This window comes from Poecilia reticulata, chromosome 12 (assembly GCF_904066995.2).
Source record: "Poecilia reticulata chromosome 12, P_reticulata-male-v2, whole genome shotgun sequence".
Classification (NCBI taxonomy): Eukaryota; Metazoa; Chordata; class Actinopteri; order Cyprinodontiformes; family Poeciliidae; genus Poecilia; species Poecilia reticulata.
The window spans coordinates 9,923,399-9,938,715 of record NC_088841.1 but is presented as its reverse complement, the minus strand read 5'-3'; the positions used below and the strand labels follow the sequence as shown (position 1 = coordinate 9,938,715).

The 15,317-nt window shown below is 39.4% G+C and overlaps 1 protein-coding gene across 12 annotated transcripts in view; it reads right to left on the bottom strand.

Moving 5' to 3' along the window:
• The window catches only part of rapgef1b (Rap guanine nucleotide exchange factor (GEF) 1b), a 50,366-nt gene that overhangs the window by 24,334 nt on the left and 10,715 nt on the right, over positions 1–15,317 (bottom strand). For 11 of the 12 annotated variants that reach the window (XR_014090030.1, XM_008423672.3, XM_008423670.3 and 8 more), the window contains exons 2-3: positions 4,002–4,147; positions 1,385–1,563 (exon numbers count right to left, since the gene is read on the bottom strand). Coding sequence is in view for 11 of the 12 variants with exons in the window: in XM_008423672.3 (XP_008421894.2) it covers positions 1,385–1,563; positions 4,002–4,147 (325 nt within the window). In the remaining variant the exon portion in view is untranslated. The remainder of the gene's footprint in view (positions 1–1,384; positions 1,564–4,001; positions 4,148–15,317) is intronic. The other variant, XM_081613083.1, reaches the window with a different exon arrangement.

Below are 15,317 nucleotides of genomic sequence, written 5' to 3'. Positions count from 1 at the left end.
CAGTCAGAACCGTGCAGGAAATATTTAAATACTTTAATTTGTCACTTTTATTGCGATCGTAGTAAATGCAACATATCAAGATGGTCTTAAATCCAGCTCTACTGTTAACACACGCTCAAGAAAGCAACGTGACTTTTTTTGAGAGATTTGTCAAAAAAAAAAAAAGTAGTAAAGAGACAAATTACTGACAAAAATTATTTTTGGCTACTTTTTGTTAGTCCATCACATAAAATCAAAGTAAAATACACTGACATTTGTGAGAAAGCGTTCTAAGAGAAGGAATACTTTTGCAAGGTACGCTACTCCAACTGCTGACTTTTTGGTCAGCCATGATAGATGTGTGTGGTGTGTTAAAGTAAGCTTTCCAGGCCTTGAGAGCAGCATGGATAGCAACACATGGAAGAGGGGTGTCGTTTCTCCAAGCAGCTCGTTGCGCATTCAGACCCGATGCTAAGGTGTGGCGTAAGCCTGTAGCAACGTGTTGTGACTGATTCACACCGCCGGAATATTCTTCCGACTGTCTCTGCAGGGCTTATCCCTGAAGTAAGTGGGAGACAGCTGAATCTACTGGAATTAGAAGGATTTGAGGGATGGAAAGATATGAGCTATAGGTTGCAATGCAGCTGGGTATACTTGTTAACCTAACAAAGGAAGCAGCCTTGAGTCGAGTTTTTAGAGAATAATAAAACTCTACTTTTGGAAAATAGGCGCTTTTAGATGGACAAGTAGCGCTAGCGTGTTTTGGCATTAAACGGTTCGATTCACCAAAACTCAAATCTAGGTCAGCTGTAAACTAGCAGGATTCTACTTCACAGGCTGAAGTCATGAGTATTACGGCAACTATCGACTGCTTCTAGATACAGGGCTGTGGGTGAAAAGACAAAAAAATCCACCACCTTTGGCCTCTATTCCTTTATCAGCACTCATTGAGACGGAAAGGATAAAGACAAAAGACAGAGAGGTTCCAACATGCCCCGACAGTCCACCAAAAAGAAGAGAAAAAACTGCAGGTGAGCTTTCTTTCCAAGGTTTGGCTTATACAAGCCAGACACAAATATGGAAAGTAAAAGAAAATGACTCGCATTAAATCTGGAAGTATAACCTTTGTGCCGAATAAGTCAATGAGATGTCAACTGCAAGCCCCACATTAAATGTATGAGAAGCTAAAAAAAATGAGGAATGTCAGTCACAAAACTTTAGCAGTCGGAAAAGTCAACATCCTATAAAATTCCCTGTCTGCTATAAACTGTGTCAAGGCACAAAATAAATAAATATGCTGAATAAACGTACATACACAGTAAAGGAAACATTTTGCTGTAGTCTAAACTGAAGATGAACACTGCAGGTAGCCCAGAATTTCAGCAGCGGTTACTTCCGAACATACCTATGCTGTATCCGGGCCTCGATTTGGACAAGAGGTAAAATCGCTTCGAGGACCTTGCTGGCGGAGCCTGGCAGCATTTCCAGCACTTTTTTCTCCACCACCATTTTGTCCACGATTGTCTTGAAGTATTTCAGAGCGCTGACCACCTCCTTTTCATGCTCCTCCAGTCTGCTAACCTTCTGAGAAGAAAAGTGGATGTGTCATCAAATAGTAGCTTTGGATGCAACCACTGACATTTTCAATGCCAACTAACAATAATTCACCCTTATTATAGCGAGCCAATATATATTTAGTATCACAGTTCTCCAAGTCAGTGGATCCTTAAGGATCTTAACTGGGGCTCATGTATGGGCCTGTAACAATAACAAATGGTGATGGACAACAAATTGTCCCAGTAACTATTGCAATAAACAATAACGTTGTTGTTTTTGATACTATTTTCAAATAAGATATTGTAACTTTTTTCCCCTGAAAGACCAATAAACTTTCATTTTGTTAAGAACACAACAGTAAAACTGGGTGACATTTTAAATATCCAAAAAAAAAACCAGGCGAAAACAATGAATACACATGGAACATAAACCATGAATAAAATGGATTCGTCTCTGTAAACCAAATTGCCCTTCATAAAACAGTCAGAATGGAAATTATTGAGCTCATTTTAATTTACCATGAGATTAACCGCTTACTGCGACAAGTTCAGTCAGGAATCAAAACCTGTTGGGTTTTAAGATCCTCTTCAGAAACGTAAATAAAAATGAGAACCAGATGTAGTAGAAAAAAACTCATTAACAAATGAATAAAAATTAAATTCACGCCATTGATGCGTTTATATCGTCGTTTATTTAGCATCAAAAGAAAGGTTGAAGTAGTGCTGCACAATAAATCAAACTGCAAATCATCATCGCAGTAACAACATGTCATTTTACAACCACGAAGGACTGCTTGGAAGCAGTATTTGGTAAGATACTATATTTCAAGTGTCATGCATTTAAGCTCTCACATTAATAATGCATACGGTCAGTTGGATGGAGTCAATTTACTCTTAGAGTCAACACTAGATGTATTTCTTAAGTAGTCAAGATGCTAAAGCTCAGAGAGAGAGTTTGGAATGTTCTCTGATTTGGAAAGACAGAAAATAATCTAGAAATTGAAGGTTAATCACAATTTTTAGCAGTAGTGATGTAAAGTGATGGTAATTAAATATTCTCCTTGAAATTGCGTCACCTTAGTCTGAAGTTAAAAAGTTTAGAAACCGCTGTTATAAGCCTTCCAGTTCCCTTCTGTAAAAATATCCCCGCTGCTGTATTTGCACAATAAATATAAGGTAAGATAATTTTATTTATATAGCACATTTTCAGCAACAAGGCAATTCAAAGTGCTTGCGTAGCGTAGTTTCCGAACCAAGCATCTACATTCTTCACATGCCCTGAAAAGTGATGCATGATGAGCATTGAGAGTGACAACAAAAGAGAGCCTGAGGAAGTGATTCAGCAGCTGATCCATTCCAACACTGATGAAGATGTCTTCAATGGTTGTAGTGTGCAGGAGGAAGATGAAGATGGTGATCAATGACTTTTCCTAGGCTATTGAATTTAATTACATTTTTTTTTTAAGCAGCCGTATTGCAGGCACTGTTTGGAAAAAGCATTTACACATTTGTGCATCTTACCAGGGAATATTTAATTAAATATGATTTATTTGATTAAAAGTTCATGAAATATGTACCAAAAATCACAGAAAATCGTTCTGTTTTTTTCTTCTTTTTACACAGCAAGAAATGTTTTTCTGCGTAAAAATCCCATGTTACAACATGGGGCACTTGCAGTTTATGCATAAGTGTGTGTACATAATTGTATTTTAAATTTTTTTGTCTTTTTACAGTTTGTGGGTGTTGCTTATATTCAGGTATGCTCAATAGTCTGGAAATTACAGTAAACAGAAAGGAGAAATTGAGCACTTTTACATAAAAACTGAAAATCCACAAATATCAGTGCACTGGTTTATTTATTTGCTTCCACATTTTCAAAGTGAAGGGCAATCAGAAGTTTTTCCCAAACCACTTTTTGATTCGAATTCTCTGAATATTTGAAGATATGGGCCATAAAGTTCATATTCTGGGCCTTTTGATACTTAAAGCGGGATATTATTAAAAACAAACAAACAAAAAAAGACTCATAGAAACCGTGATAGAACATTTATGGTTTTGAATCTACATTTTCAAAACTTTCCAATATATTGCTAACCGTTACTAAGCTGCGCCTTGTTTAAAAGCCTCATTCAAAACAATGTCCCAAGTCTCATTGCATCATTCTGGCAAATAAACTCGCGCACACTGAACCCTAGAGAAGGATCAGAGCTGCTCATTCGGGAAGCAGGGAAGAGTCACTGGTGTCTTTATAAACTAAAACATCTGCTCTAAAGGAGCCTGCTTCCACAGCAACTGGAAAACTGTGGGAACCCACAGAAAAACTCTCACACAAGGCCACAGCAGGGACACAAGGCCACAGGGGGCACAAAACACAGATCGGGAAAACAAAAGACTCCCAAACAAATGGTGTAGGTAGGAAAATATATGGATTTCCCATAAGAGGTGGGTAACAAGGTGCACAGTCACCTTGTTAGCAGGTTTCTCAGTACTCTTGGCTGCTGGCTCTGGCTGCAGCTGCTTTGCCTTCTTGGATGGAGTCCTCTTGATCTTGGGCGAGTGGAACTTGTCCTTCAGTATCATGGTGAAAGTGGACAGATGGGATCGTTGCGAATCTGCGGACAGAAGGAAAACGGAGGAAGTCGAGTGGTCAGTCACGGCGTAAACATGCTTGAGGGGAGAGAATGGAAATGATCTATAAACAGATGGCACGAGCTCAGTGAAGAGCTAAATCCACTATCTCACAATGGCGCTCTTGTGAAACTGAGCTAAAGAGAGGATCATATGTGGACGCAAGCGAGATGCCGGAACGAAAGTGGAATCTTAAGACACTGGTGCACCAGGGATTTTTATCAAGTATGTGCAGCATCTGTATTTCATCTGTTCTGTTTGTCTTGGATATAAATCAGTCAGACAGTCAAGGCTCTTCCAGTGGCCCCTATATGTGCGTGCGTGCGTCAGTCAAAGGCAAGGACAGAACAGTTAAATGTGGCCAGAATGAAAACAATGACATGGTCATTAGTTTACTAGTTAAATTACTTGCCAATTTGATTCATTTACAGAGAACAGAGACGGCTGCATTTAAAAAGTGTGACATTCTGCCTAAAAATTGGTGTGGCAATATGATGCTGTGGGGATGCCTCACTTGGGGATAGGAAACTTAGAACTGATGGAAAGGTAGAGCTTAACCAGGTCCTCCATGATGGTTTTTTTTTTTTCTTTTTTGGAGATTGTTGAAAATTACTAATTTTTTTGGCACCATATTCAAAAAGTTGCAGTCAAAAAATAACATTTTCAAGTACCTTCTTGAAACAGAACCCTTAATACAAACAAAATCATACAGTGAGGAGTCGTCAAAATGCAAAAGAAGAATTTCATATTGGTCATTCAAGTCAAAATAAACTGTACACACAGTACAAACAACCCCTACAGCACATCTTAAAAGATTTTTTTTTTACAAAAGAACAAAAAAAAAAATACAAATGTCAACCTTTTGCGCAGCAAGCTTTCATCTTGCAGGTTCGACATTCAAGAGATGCCATGAAACTGGAAGTTAAATTAGAAGGGGGTTAAGCGAATCGATCAAAATTCAGTCGAGATGCAGTGATTAGTCAGAAAAGCAGGAAATGCAGAAAATGTTAACATTATCGATCAGTTTGAGAAAAAAGTTGCTATGACTGATGAAAATTGCAAGTCGGTGCAAAATTTGAAAGCGACTGAATTTGCATTAACAGTTGCTATCGCAACATTTAAGCGTGCAATAAGAGGACTCTTAAATGCAGGCTTAAAGGAGGCTATGACAAGACAACTGCTGTCCTCAGATGCTCTCCATTCAATCAGACTGAGATTAAACTATTTTGCAAAATAGGAAGGGGAGCCATTTCAGTCTCTGGAAATCTAGTAAAGAGATCCCCAAAAGGCATATTGCTGCTGTAATTGATGGGAAATGTTCTTATATAAAGTATTGACTCAAGAGGGATGAATAGAGCAATAAAATTGCTCCAAGGCACACAACTAACAGTAGCTTTATTATGGCTAAATGATTTACTAAAATGATGCAACTGAAGAAGCGCCAGCCAGCTGCATTTGAACATTGAGCACGTCTCGATTTCTGTACAATCCTTTGCTGGCGCGCTGCTTGTTTTCACCTCTTTCTCCCTCTCTATATCGCTACCCCAAAGTAATTCAAGAGATAAACGCTAATAACAGCACTGGGAGTCAGCAGGAAGCGTGGGTTTTATCAGTGACAAAATGACTCCTCTATCTGTGGTGATCTCCCTTTAGCTCAACGACAGCTTGATCTGGCATTCTGGGGCCAGCGGCGTAAAAAAAAGAAAAGAAAAAAGAACAAAACAATGTCGAACAGCAATCAACAGCAGGTAAACGGCACACAATACACTTCCAGAGTCACACCGCGCTTTCATCGGCGCCATCGATCAACAGGCCGTGCACATATCCACCCCTGTGTTCCCACTCTCCGCCCTTAATCCTCCTCATCCTCAACCCTGAGTGGAAGCTAAAGAGCGCTGAAGCAGCCAAACACGGCTGTGTGTCTCATTAAAAATGTTGATGAGGAACGGTCCCAGCAGCGATTCCTCCTGATCCGGAGATGCAAGAGGGATAGGAAGAACGGATTCTTCTTGTTTTACATTGAACAGTCAAAGGAGGAAAAAAACCCTGTATTTTGCAATTTAGAGCAAAAACTACAAAAACACTGGCTGCTTTGTCAGAGTGAGTGACTTATTTATGCTGCAACGCTGATTTAATAATGTGCAGAGTTACTGGAAATGTACCTCTTGGCACCTCTTTACCTTTAAAATTCACTTGACCTAGTTTTCAGTTTCCAAATGGGCCAAATCAGTCACATGAATATGGGAGCCAAAATTATTCTCCACACATAAATATGCTGCCTTTGCTGGTTAAAAAAAAACAACAAAAAGATACAATTACATCTAGTTTTATAAGTAGTCATTATGTCACCAAACTCAAGCAGAGAAAACCAAAAAAAACCTCGATATGTTTTAGAAAATTGATGGTAAAAAAAAAAGTAAAACACCATCTAGTCAGTCAAATGAGAGTGGCAGGACAAGATGCTGTGACTAGGACAACATCCTCATCTCAACTGTCTGAACTGCAATATGCAGTGCAGTATTGCCACATAAAAAATTGTGTTTCTATGAATGAAGCGGTTAGGAGAAAACACTGTAAGGGGATTTTACTTCTCCAGCCAACCTTGTATTATTTATAGGGGTGCGACGGTGGGTGACTATTGTTAACCGCGTATGTGCTGATGTGACCTGGTGTGCGCATCTGTCACTCAGCCGTCTATCACTGCAGAGCAAAAGTGGACAGTTGCTGATTTTCAGAGATTTGCGGAGGTAGATAAGATTGGTTTTTCATACAAGCATCGGAGGTTCACCCAAAACCAAGGAAATCGGGGGCCAATTGATCACTATATTCCTAATTATGTAGTTTCTTTACATACATGACAAGCTACTTTTTAAATTTTAATATATCATGTCAGATAAACATATGATAGGGACATTTCTGGTAAATATTGTGATGACAATATATCATAATTTTGATAAATCTCCATTTCCTTCTTTCCATTGTTTTCCTCTCATGTGAGCGTTCAATGCTCTGTGTAACCTTTAGCATCTTAGTGTCATCTGTGTCAGGCAGGGGCATCGATTGCATGAAGACTTCGTCCAACGGGCTGAAGAATAAAACTGTACATCCAATAATCTGTTCAAAACTCGGGTTGGGGTGTACACTAGAGCAGAGCCATGAGAGGAGACAGACACCGAAGGTTTGCTGGACATTCAGTTCCAGCTTACAAAGTCCCAAAAGGACTGCGTCCAAGTCTGCAGCTGCAGAGTAGAGCAACGCTGCCATGAGTGAAATGATTCACCACCGTGATTCATGCAGCTGGTTCGGCAGACATCACAGTCCCCGAAGCTTTGCTGTCTGAACGGTTCTCTGGACGGAAACGCCTCTCCAACAGAAAGTCAAGCTTCTAGCATGATCGTTACACGGACAAAAGAAATAAAATAAGCTGCATGAAACAGAGTTGGTGGGGGGTGCAGAGACTAAAGAGGGGGAATACAGTGAGGTTCTCTGTTATGGTCAAGCAGGCTTCTCTGCGTTTGCCATTCAGCAGCCAGGCCATCGCTCCTGCTCTCTGCGGCTTCCTGTCTGCCGCTGGCCAGAGTTGTAAGCGGGTGAGGTCATGGCCTGTAATGTCTCGTATGCTGAATCGGACCAGTCATGGACTGAGCAAAAGTGTGAAAGAAAGCTCACAGTGAAAACTTCTCTTTCAGTCATCCAGGCGACGACGCAGGTATAGTGAAGTAGCCTACGTTGACGTCAAAAGGGATACATGAGAAAGCTGAGGCTGACTGACGAGCGGATCCAGTGAGATATTGAGCAAATTAAATATTCTTTTATCCGTTAATTTTTTATTCTTTGATACTTGTAGATCTTTAAAAACAAGTACTACAAACCCTGTAAATCTTTAACAAAACACACTGCACATTCATTTGTGGTGTGAGAGTCTGGAGAGCATTCAAGCTGCTTAAGGCAAGGCTTTGTTGCACAATCAGTAAACAAACACACACCCAATGTAGAAAATGTGAGCGTATTTTGACTAGGTGCATCCATAAACTACAAGTTAAGCAGCATTAACCTGAATACTAATTTAGGTTGGCAGTAAACCTGATCTCTAACATTGCCAGTTTATTGTCCCATGCTACAGTCTTCATTGTGTATGCCTATACCAGCTTTGATTGGTCAAACTTAAACTCTAGTTTGTCTTCTTAGAAAGTCTGGTTCATTGAGAGGTTACAGCATAATCATACTCTGATGAGGGGTGGGGGGGAGCAAACTGTTGTCCGCCAAACAATCTAATTTTCAGTTCAATAGAAGTGAACTCTGGTGCAGTTTGAATGTGAATGTCAAGCGTGCCAAAGACCGCTCCAAAAGCACAAAGCAACTGTAGAGCAGGGCATTCTGGGTAGATGCAACCAAAACAAATGGGCATTTCGAGTGCTAGCGGGAGAAATGGCTCATGGTCTTTTGCAAAAGGCAAAAGAGATATCCTACAACCACTAAAAATCTGACCCTACTCTTTGTTTACATTTTATGAAGAAGGAAGTTGTGCTCAGTGTCTGATTCAAAGTTTTTTGTGCTGTTTCCGTCAGTGGTTCTTGGTCCAGCGCCACCACAGGCGAGGTGGTGGAGAGGTTTTTAATTAGTTTGGATTGCTTGACACAGTGCAACAAATTTTTAGTCTCCAATTGAACCGAGTCTACTAGACTATCAGGAGTGAAAACACCCTAAGGCATCCATTTTCAATATTAGTGAGGTATACATGAAGTCAGGTTAAGCAAAGTGATGTAGCAGCATGTTTAAAGCAACGCCTTTACAGCATGTCAAGTTAATTCAAGCTCTGAGAGAGCACAAGAGAGCAAGACTTTCAGTAGATAACAGGAAGGCTGGACAAATATATTAAAGTTGACTGGCCCTAACCCTAACCCTTTTCCGCTTTCCATCTCTGTTGCAAACTTTGTTTTACAGCAACAGCTCCCTTACGCCTTTGATCCTAATAAAAGTGATTAATAACTATGTCAGGAATGCTAGAATGTATCTTTCATTTTGAATTGGGCATAAAATATTTATCTCTGATGTTAATAACTGTAAGACCAATTCCTGGCAGTGAGTGCAGTTGTCGGGTGGTTGTGCGTGTTTGGTCCAGGTCTGTATAAAAACATTAAAACCGCCAAGTTAAGGTGTTACCCTTCTAAGACAGCTGGTGCGTCCATCACAAGTTCCTTCCACCCGTAGAACGGGATGATTGCAGGGTGAAAGGATACGGATCAGAGGTTGTGATTCGGGTTACACAAACAGCTGCCATCTCCTCCTAAACCTTATGTCTATGAAAGTGTGTGTGAACCTTGTGCTTAAACTGACATGTTTTCCCGGCTTCAGGAGGAGCGCAACAAGAGTCTGAAAGGTCATTGTTTGAGCTTTGGAGAAGAGAAAGCAGCTGTTGGGAAAAAAACAGATCTGAAAGTATGAATTTAATAAATGCAATAAAAAAAACACATAAAAATGATTTCAAGTCTCACTGTATTCCAAAGTAATAGAGGACTGTTACTATAACTCTACCTAAGGAATGAAAAACTAACAAGAAGAATAAAATAAATCTCTCTCAGATAATTTTATATAACATTTTATATATCATTGCATGCTCTACAATGTATAGTTTTTTCCCCCAGTGGAGATTAGGAAAAGCCTTAATTATGTATGAACAATAACAGAGAAGTTAATATGAAAGAGAAACAGCATGGCCACCTGCTGATTAAGCTGAGCAAAGACTACAAATGTAGCATGCCAGGAGTAAGATGTGGATATGTTTTTGTTTTGAACTGACTCCATAGCAACATCTCAAAAAGCAGCAAGAGCCATGAGTCAGCTGGTGTCTAACAACATACAAAGAAAAAGATGCGCCAAATCCTACGTCTTGATGCTGTGACACATAACTGAGCAAAAACCTAAAGTATTCGTCATCGGTAAAGCAACATGTTACCATGGAAACATGTAACATGTTGGTGCAGGCTAGTGAAAACAGTGCTGACCAAGGCATTTTCACTGATTGCCCTTTGCTGAAAATTCAATCCAAAAAATTACTTTTGATCCCAGATGCAGTTTTCTAAGATAGCTGTTTGATTTCCTACATATGAAGGGAAACGTTATTTAAAAATCTTCCAAAGGGAAAGATTCAATTTAGTTTCATTATATATTCTTAATAAATAAATTTATAAGTCATTTGTTGCTGAATAATTCTGCTAAACTATGGAGTCAGATGGTGGAAGCACCGTCTGACTCCAGGTTGCACCAACACCAACACTCTTTGTCCCTAGATGTTTAGTAATGCCAACCTTGGTTTGTTGGCAATATTAAGATGCTGAAGATGGCTTCAAATGTCAACTCTGAAATAACTGTCTTTTTTATTAAAATGTTTGGCACGATATCGCCTCTGCTAAAGTAACTAACTGATGACCGCAACACAGTAGGAAGTAGAAACACTAGAATTGTATTAAATAAAGATAAATAATGACTAAAAGTGGAATCAGCACATCAATGCTTTACAAAAACAAAGATTTTTAAAGCTGCCACAAAAATCCCTCTCAATTCTCTCTATGGGACTTCATTAGTCTTTAAATGAGAGTACAGTGAGTGGCATATTGTCCGCAGCAATGAAGAGTGAAAAAATATGGCATGAAACGTAAACAGAAATACCAGCAGAAAAACAGACAAATTAGAAAAAGGGACAATTAAACAGGAAAAATGTGATTCATTATCATTGTGATCATTTAATTTCTTTATTTAGGGATTTCTAAATGTTTGTGTTCAAGTTTTAAAACAGAAAAATTGGTCTCTGACAGAAGACATGCAGGAAATATTGCAGGGTTTCCCCCAGTATATCATAGGTCTGGCGGCCGCCATGCTTTACTAGCGCCACCGCCAGGCTAAGCCTTTCTTTTTTTTTATTTAGGAAAATAAAATAAATAAATAAAATCGCCTTTTTTTAAGCCGGATTGCAAGTGTTTCTGTAGCTCCGAGCGTTTCACTATCAGAGCAGATTTATTCCTAAAAGATATGTTTATAGAAGAAATGTTTATAGCTTATGCATTTAAAGCCGGACCAATCACACCGCTGGGCGTTACCTATGGGGCCTTGAGCAGAATATGACTTTGGGGCCCCTTTTGTTGCTAAAATCATCAGCACCTCTAACAGCTTCTGTGTTAGATTTAGTGAAATCTAGGACAGGGGGAGTAGTTTAAATTGGCAAACCTAAAAAGCAATAAATTATAACTGCAGTTTACCAATTTGTATTTGTGAACAAACAGCTGAAACTCAGAGATTAAACTCACAGCATCAGATTGTAGTTGTGGTAACAAACTAATCTGACTGAATATTGTTCTTTTTAAAGATTTTTTTGGCTCTAGTGGCCTTTATTTGATAGTTAATTGACAGGAAGGTGGGAAATGAGAGAGGAGGGAAGACATGCAGCAAGGGTCGCCAAGGCTGGGAATCGAACCTGCGACAGCTGCGTTGAGGACTAGGGTCTCCATAAATGGGTTGTGCTTAACCCCTGCGCCACCGTAGCATACCGACTATGAATATTGTTCTTTGAACTTCTACAAAGTAAACTTGCCAGCTCCTTAAAATCTGACATATAAATGTTAAATAATTTAAAGCATTTTAATTTACAGTATATATGCTGAAACCATTATGTCAAATTTAGCAGCAATGATAATCTCAATAAACAAATGTTACATTTATATATCTGTGGTCTATGATAAAATATTAGCATTTATGGGGCTCCTGAAGCTCTGGGGGGCCTGATGGAGCCGCTGACTTAATTTGGATTTAACAGAAGTAAACGTAGTTGATATTTATTTTAATTGTACTTTTTGATTAGTTGTTTTTAAGACTAGTTGTGGGTTTATATAGCAGTTCACTGACGATGTTTTCCCATAACAAATACCCAGTGATATTTTTACTTTTATTGTCTACTTAACATCATTTAATACAAAAAACGGTGGACCGCCGGTGGACCGCCTCCGTGCCCTGACCACCTGGCTTAGCAAGTTTTCTGGGGGAAACCCTTTATTGTATGTTGCACTTGTAGATATCTAAGGCAAAGTAACACTATTAGAGAAGTAGCAAAGCAGCAGCAACAGAAAAAGTCTTGGCATGGAGCATAGCTTACAGCTGATTTACGAAGTAATGGAGGCAGAAGTCCAATGGTGTGTTTTATAGCTTTCCAGCTGTGCTGTTTAGGCATGATGTTCAATAGAGAGCCACAGGGAGACTCAGTAAGAGAGCATCAGCTTCACTTACTGAGTAACTAAATGACATGAAGTGGATGCTAAGTGCTTAGCCCACTTAACACCTATTGTTTTCCGCAAAACAAAATAGTAAATGAGACCATAGAGGGTTTCTACATGGTCCATGTACAGTTGGCAATGCATTATACTGATTTCCCCATTAGCATTCTTTATAATGACTTCTGGAGTTAGAGCAAGCATGATGTGTGAACAGTGAGAAAGATTTATCAATACTGCACTGGGATCCAATCAAAGTCTAAATGAGGTGGTTTATATTGTGCTTGCAGCTTTTACATGAAATATATATTGTACTACACATTTTTTTTATATATCCAAGGGCACCTGGGTTGTCTTGTTTTTCTTTATCTCGGTTGCGATAAAAGAAAAAGAAAAAAAAAAAAAATCAACCACAGGCGCTATGGTATGCTGTCAGCAGCTTCCACAAACACGCCCTTCAGCATATCAATGACTAGCAAAGCAGAACCAGAAGCCGTGGGTCAGCTCAGGAGTAGATATCAGAGCGGGGATGGAGGTCCTCTGTGTGCTGCCGCGCATGAGCACAGACAGCCTGGTCATCCATGACTAACAGAGCGCGCCACACGGTAAAGACGATCTATAACGCAGATCCATATCACAAAGCACCTCATCAGATACTGAACTGCTTGGTGTGATTACGTTCGAGAGTAAAAACAGTTCTTCTAAATTATATCAGACAACATGGTAAACTGAGGAGACAAGCCAAAAAGAAATCATTACATTTACCTTAAACACATAACACCTGGCCCACTTTGTCAGGTTTGTCACCACGGTAACGGGGGAAAGATGCATATTTTTATTAGCGCCGAGTCCCAAATAAGTGTAAAAATATGCAAAAAATAAAAAATAAAAAAAACACCTGAAACCTGTGGTAAGGTGAAACTACAATGTGAAACATGTGACTAGACTAATTATTCAAACACGCAATGTTAGAACAAAACAAACGCAAATCCAACCTAATCCCCAGGTGACGCACCTATGCTTGTTCAGTGTTTGTTTGAAACATCAATACGGATTAAAAAACATATCTTTGCCCATGAAGACTAAACCAGAATTTTAATGGGAAACGAGGCAGCAGCTAAAGCCAGTACATTTACTGTCATCCGCATCCACCGTCAGGCACAGTTGCACGGTTATTTTATATGCAGTCTACCATTACAGCAACATGACGAACAAGGCAGAGCAAAGAATAACAAACATCATAAATTACAGCCATAACAGCCATTTAAAATAAGCTACAATGCGTGATCTCAGGGTTTCTGAGGTTACAATTCCCCATGCATTTAATATTAAATGCTTGAATGAAATGCAATGGATGTTGTGCAGATATTAAGAGCAGTGGGTAAGATTTCTGCTATACAAAACCTGTTAGTCATGCTACAAAGTACTGGTAGTATATTAAATTAATTAAAAAAAAGTTCAATCAAGTTGATGCTTTACTTTCCTTTTCAGAATGAACAAAGCATTCCTGTATGAATCAATACAAATGTGGATGTGTAAAAGCGGCGATATTAAAAAAGTAACCACATCCTCTTTAAATTCACTTTCAACAGCTGAGGCAGTAGGACATAGAAACTCTCTGATCCCTAAAATATTCTCAAATTACTATGCCCTCCAATGGCCAGCACACACACCAAGATATTAAGACTGTGACCAAATAAGTACACCCCCAAAATTCACTTCTCTAAATAGTTCAGGAGTAAAATTTTAGCCTTTGTTGGCTTAGTTGGAACACTAAAACTCACCCCCAAGCTATTTGAGTTCAAGGTAGCATCATCACTTACTTGCATTACACACATTATCGTTATGTAAAAGTTCTACTTTTGCATAACAACTCTAACAAAGCTATAAAAAAAAAAAAAAAAACATGCCACACTGTCCTTACTCTGGGCTGTGACTGACCTCTATGATAATGTGTGCGCGCTCAAATAATCCAGCCTCTCTGCCAGCTGGAGTACAAATCGGATGGTTTCAATATGGGTCGACATCTCATTACGGCCACCGGACAGGCTAATGGAACATATTCATGGGAGCTCTGGGCAAATCCCTTTATTGGGGCTGTATTGAAAGTAACGCAGCGAACCCTAAGGTGTAGTTGTTTCAATTGTCCTGTGTACAACAAAACACACGGGCCTTCACTCACACATTCACATCCAGTGACACTAACAAATAAGCACACGACTCGTCTCTAAAAGGCATTCAACCGCAAGCTGAAGCAAGAGCAAATTACCCCCGGGGTGCGACTTTTCAGCAGCACCAGTGGCAAGCAAAACATGGTCTGCGGCGCACGAGCGGCAAGCTTTTGATGGTCCCGGCTTCTTTTAAAAACCCGCCGATAATGAGACGGCAAACAGTGGAGTGGAAAACACCGTTTTGCGAAACATTGGTAATGTGCCATAAAATCTACGAGCCTCCGGATTAAACAGCGCTCACCTTTCAGACACGTTTAAGTTGCACTATGCTGTCTGTCAGTATTTACTCTAAACAAAGTGTTTCTATCTTTGGCACAGCCGTAGTTCGATGAACGTTCGACTTCATTTCAGATTCCTATAAAAACAACAAACAAAAATAAAAAACAGCTTTATGTTTGTATCTTGAACTTAGATTGCTCTGTGCTACTTGGCTGCTTTTGCCATTTTCTCCAAGTAATTTCTGAAAATCAGAATGCTTCCAAAAAAATCAACACTATCCTCACAACACTGCAATGCACTATTGAATGTATATAGGCTGTGCAACTAAACAACTTGCTGTACGTCTTGAAAACGGAAATTTGTCTCTTCCTTTTCTGCAATAAATGAAACGGATTTCATCTTACAAAAGCAAGTCTGGGGATGTTCCTCAACACCGTCTAGAT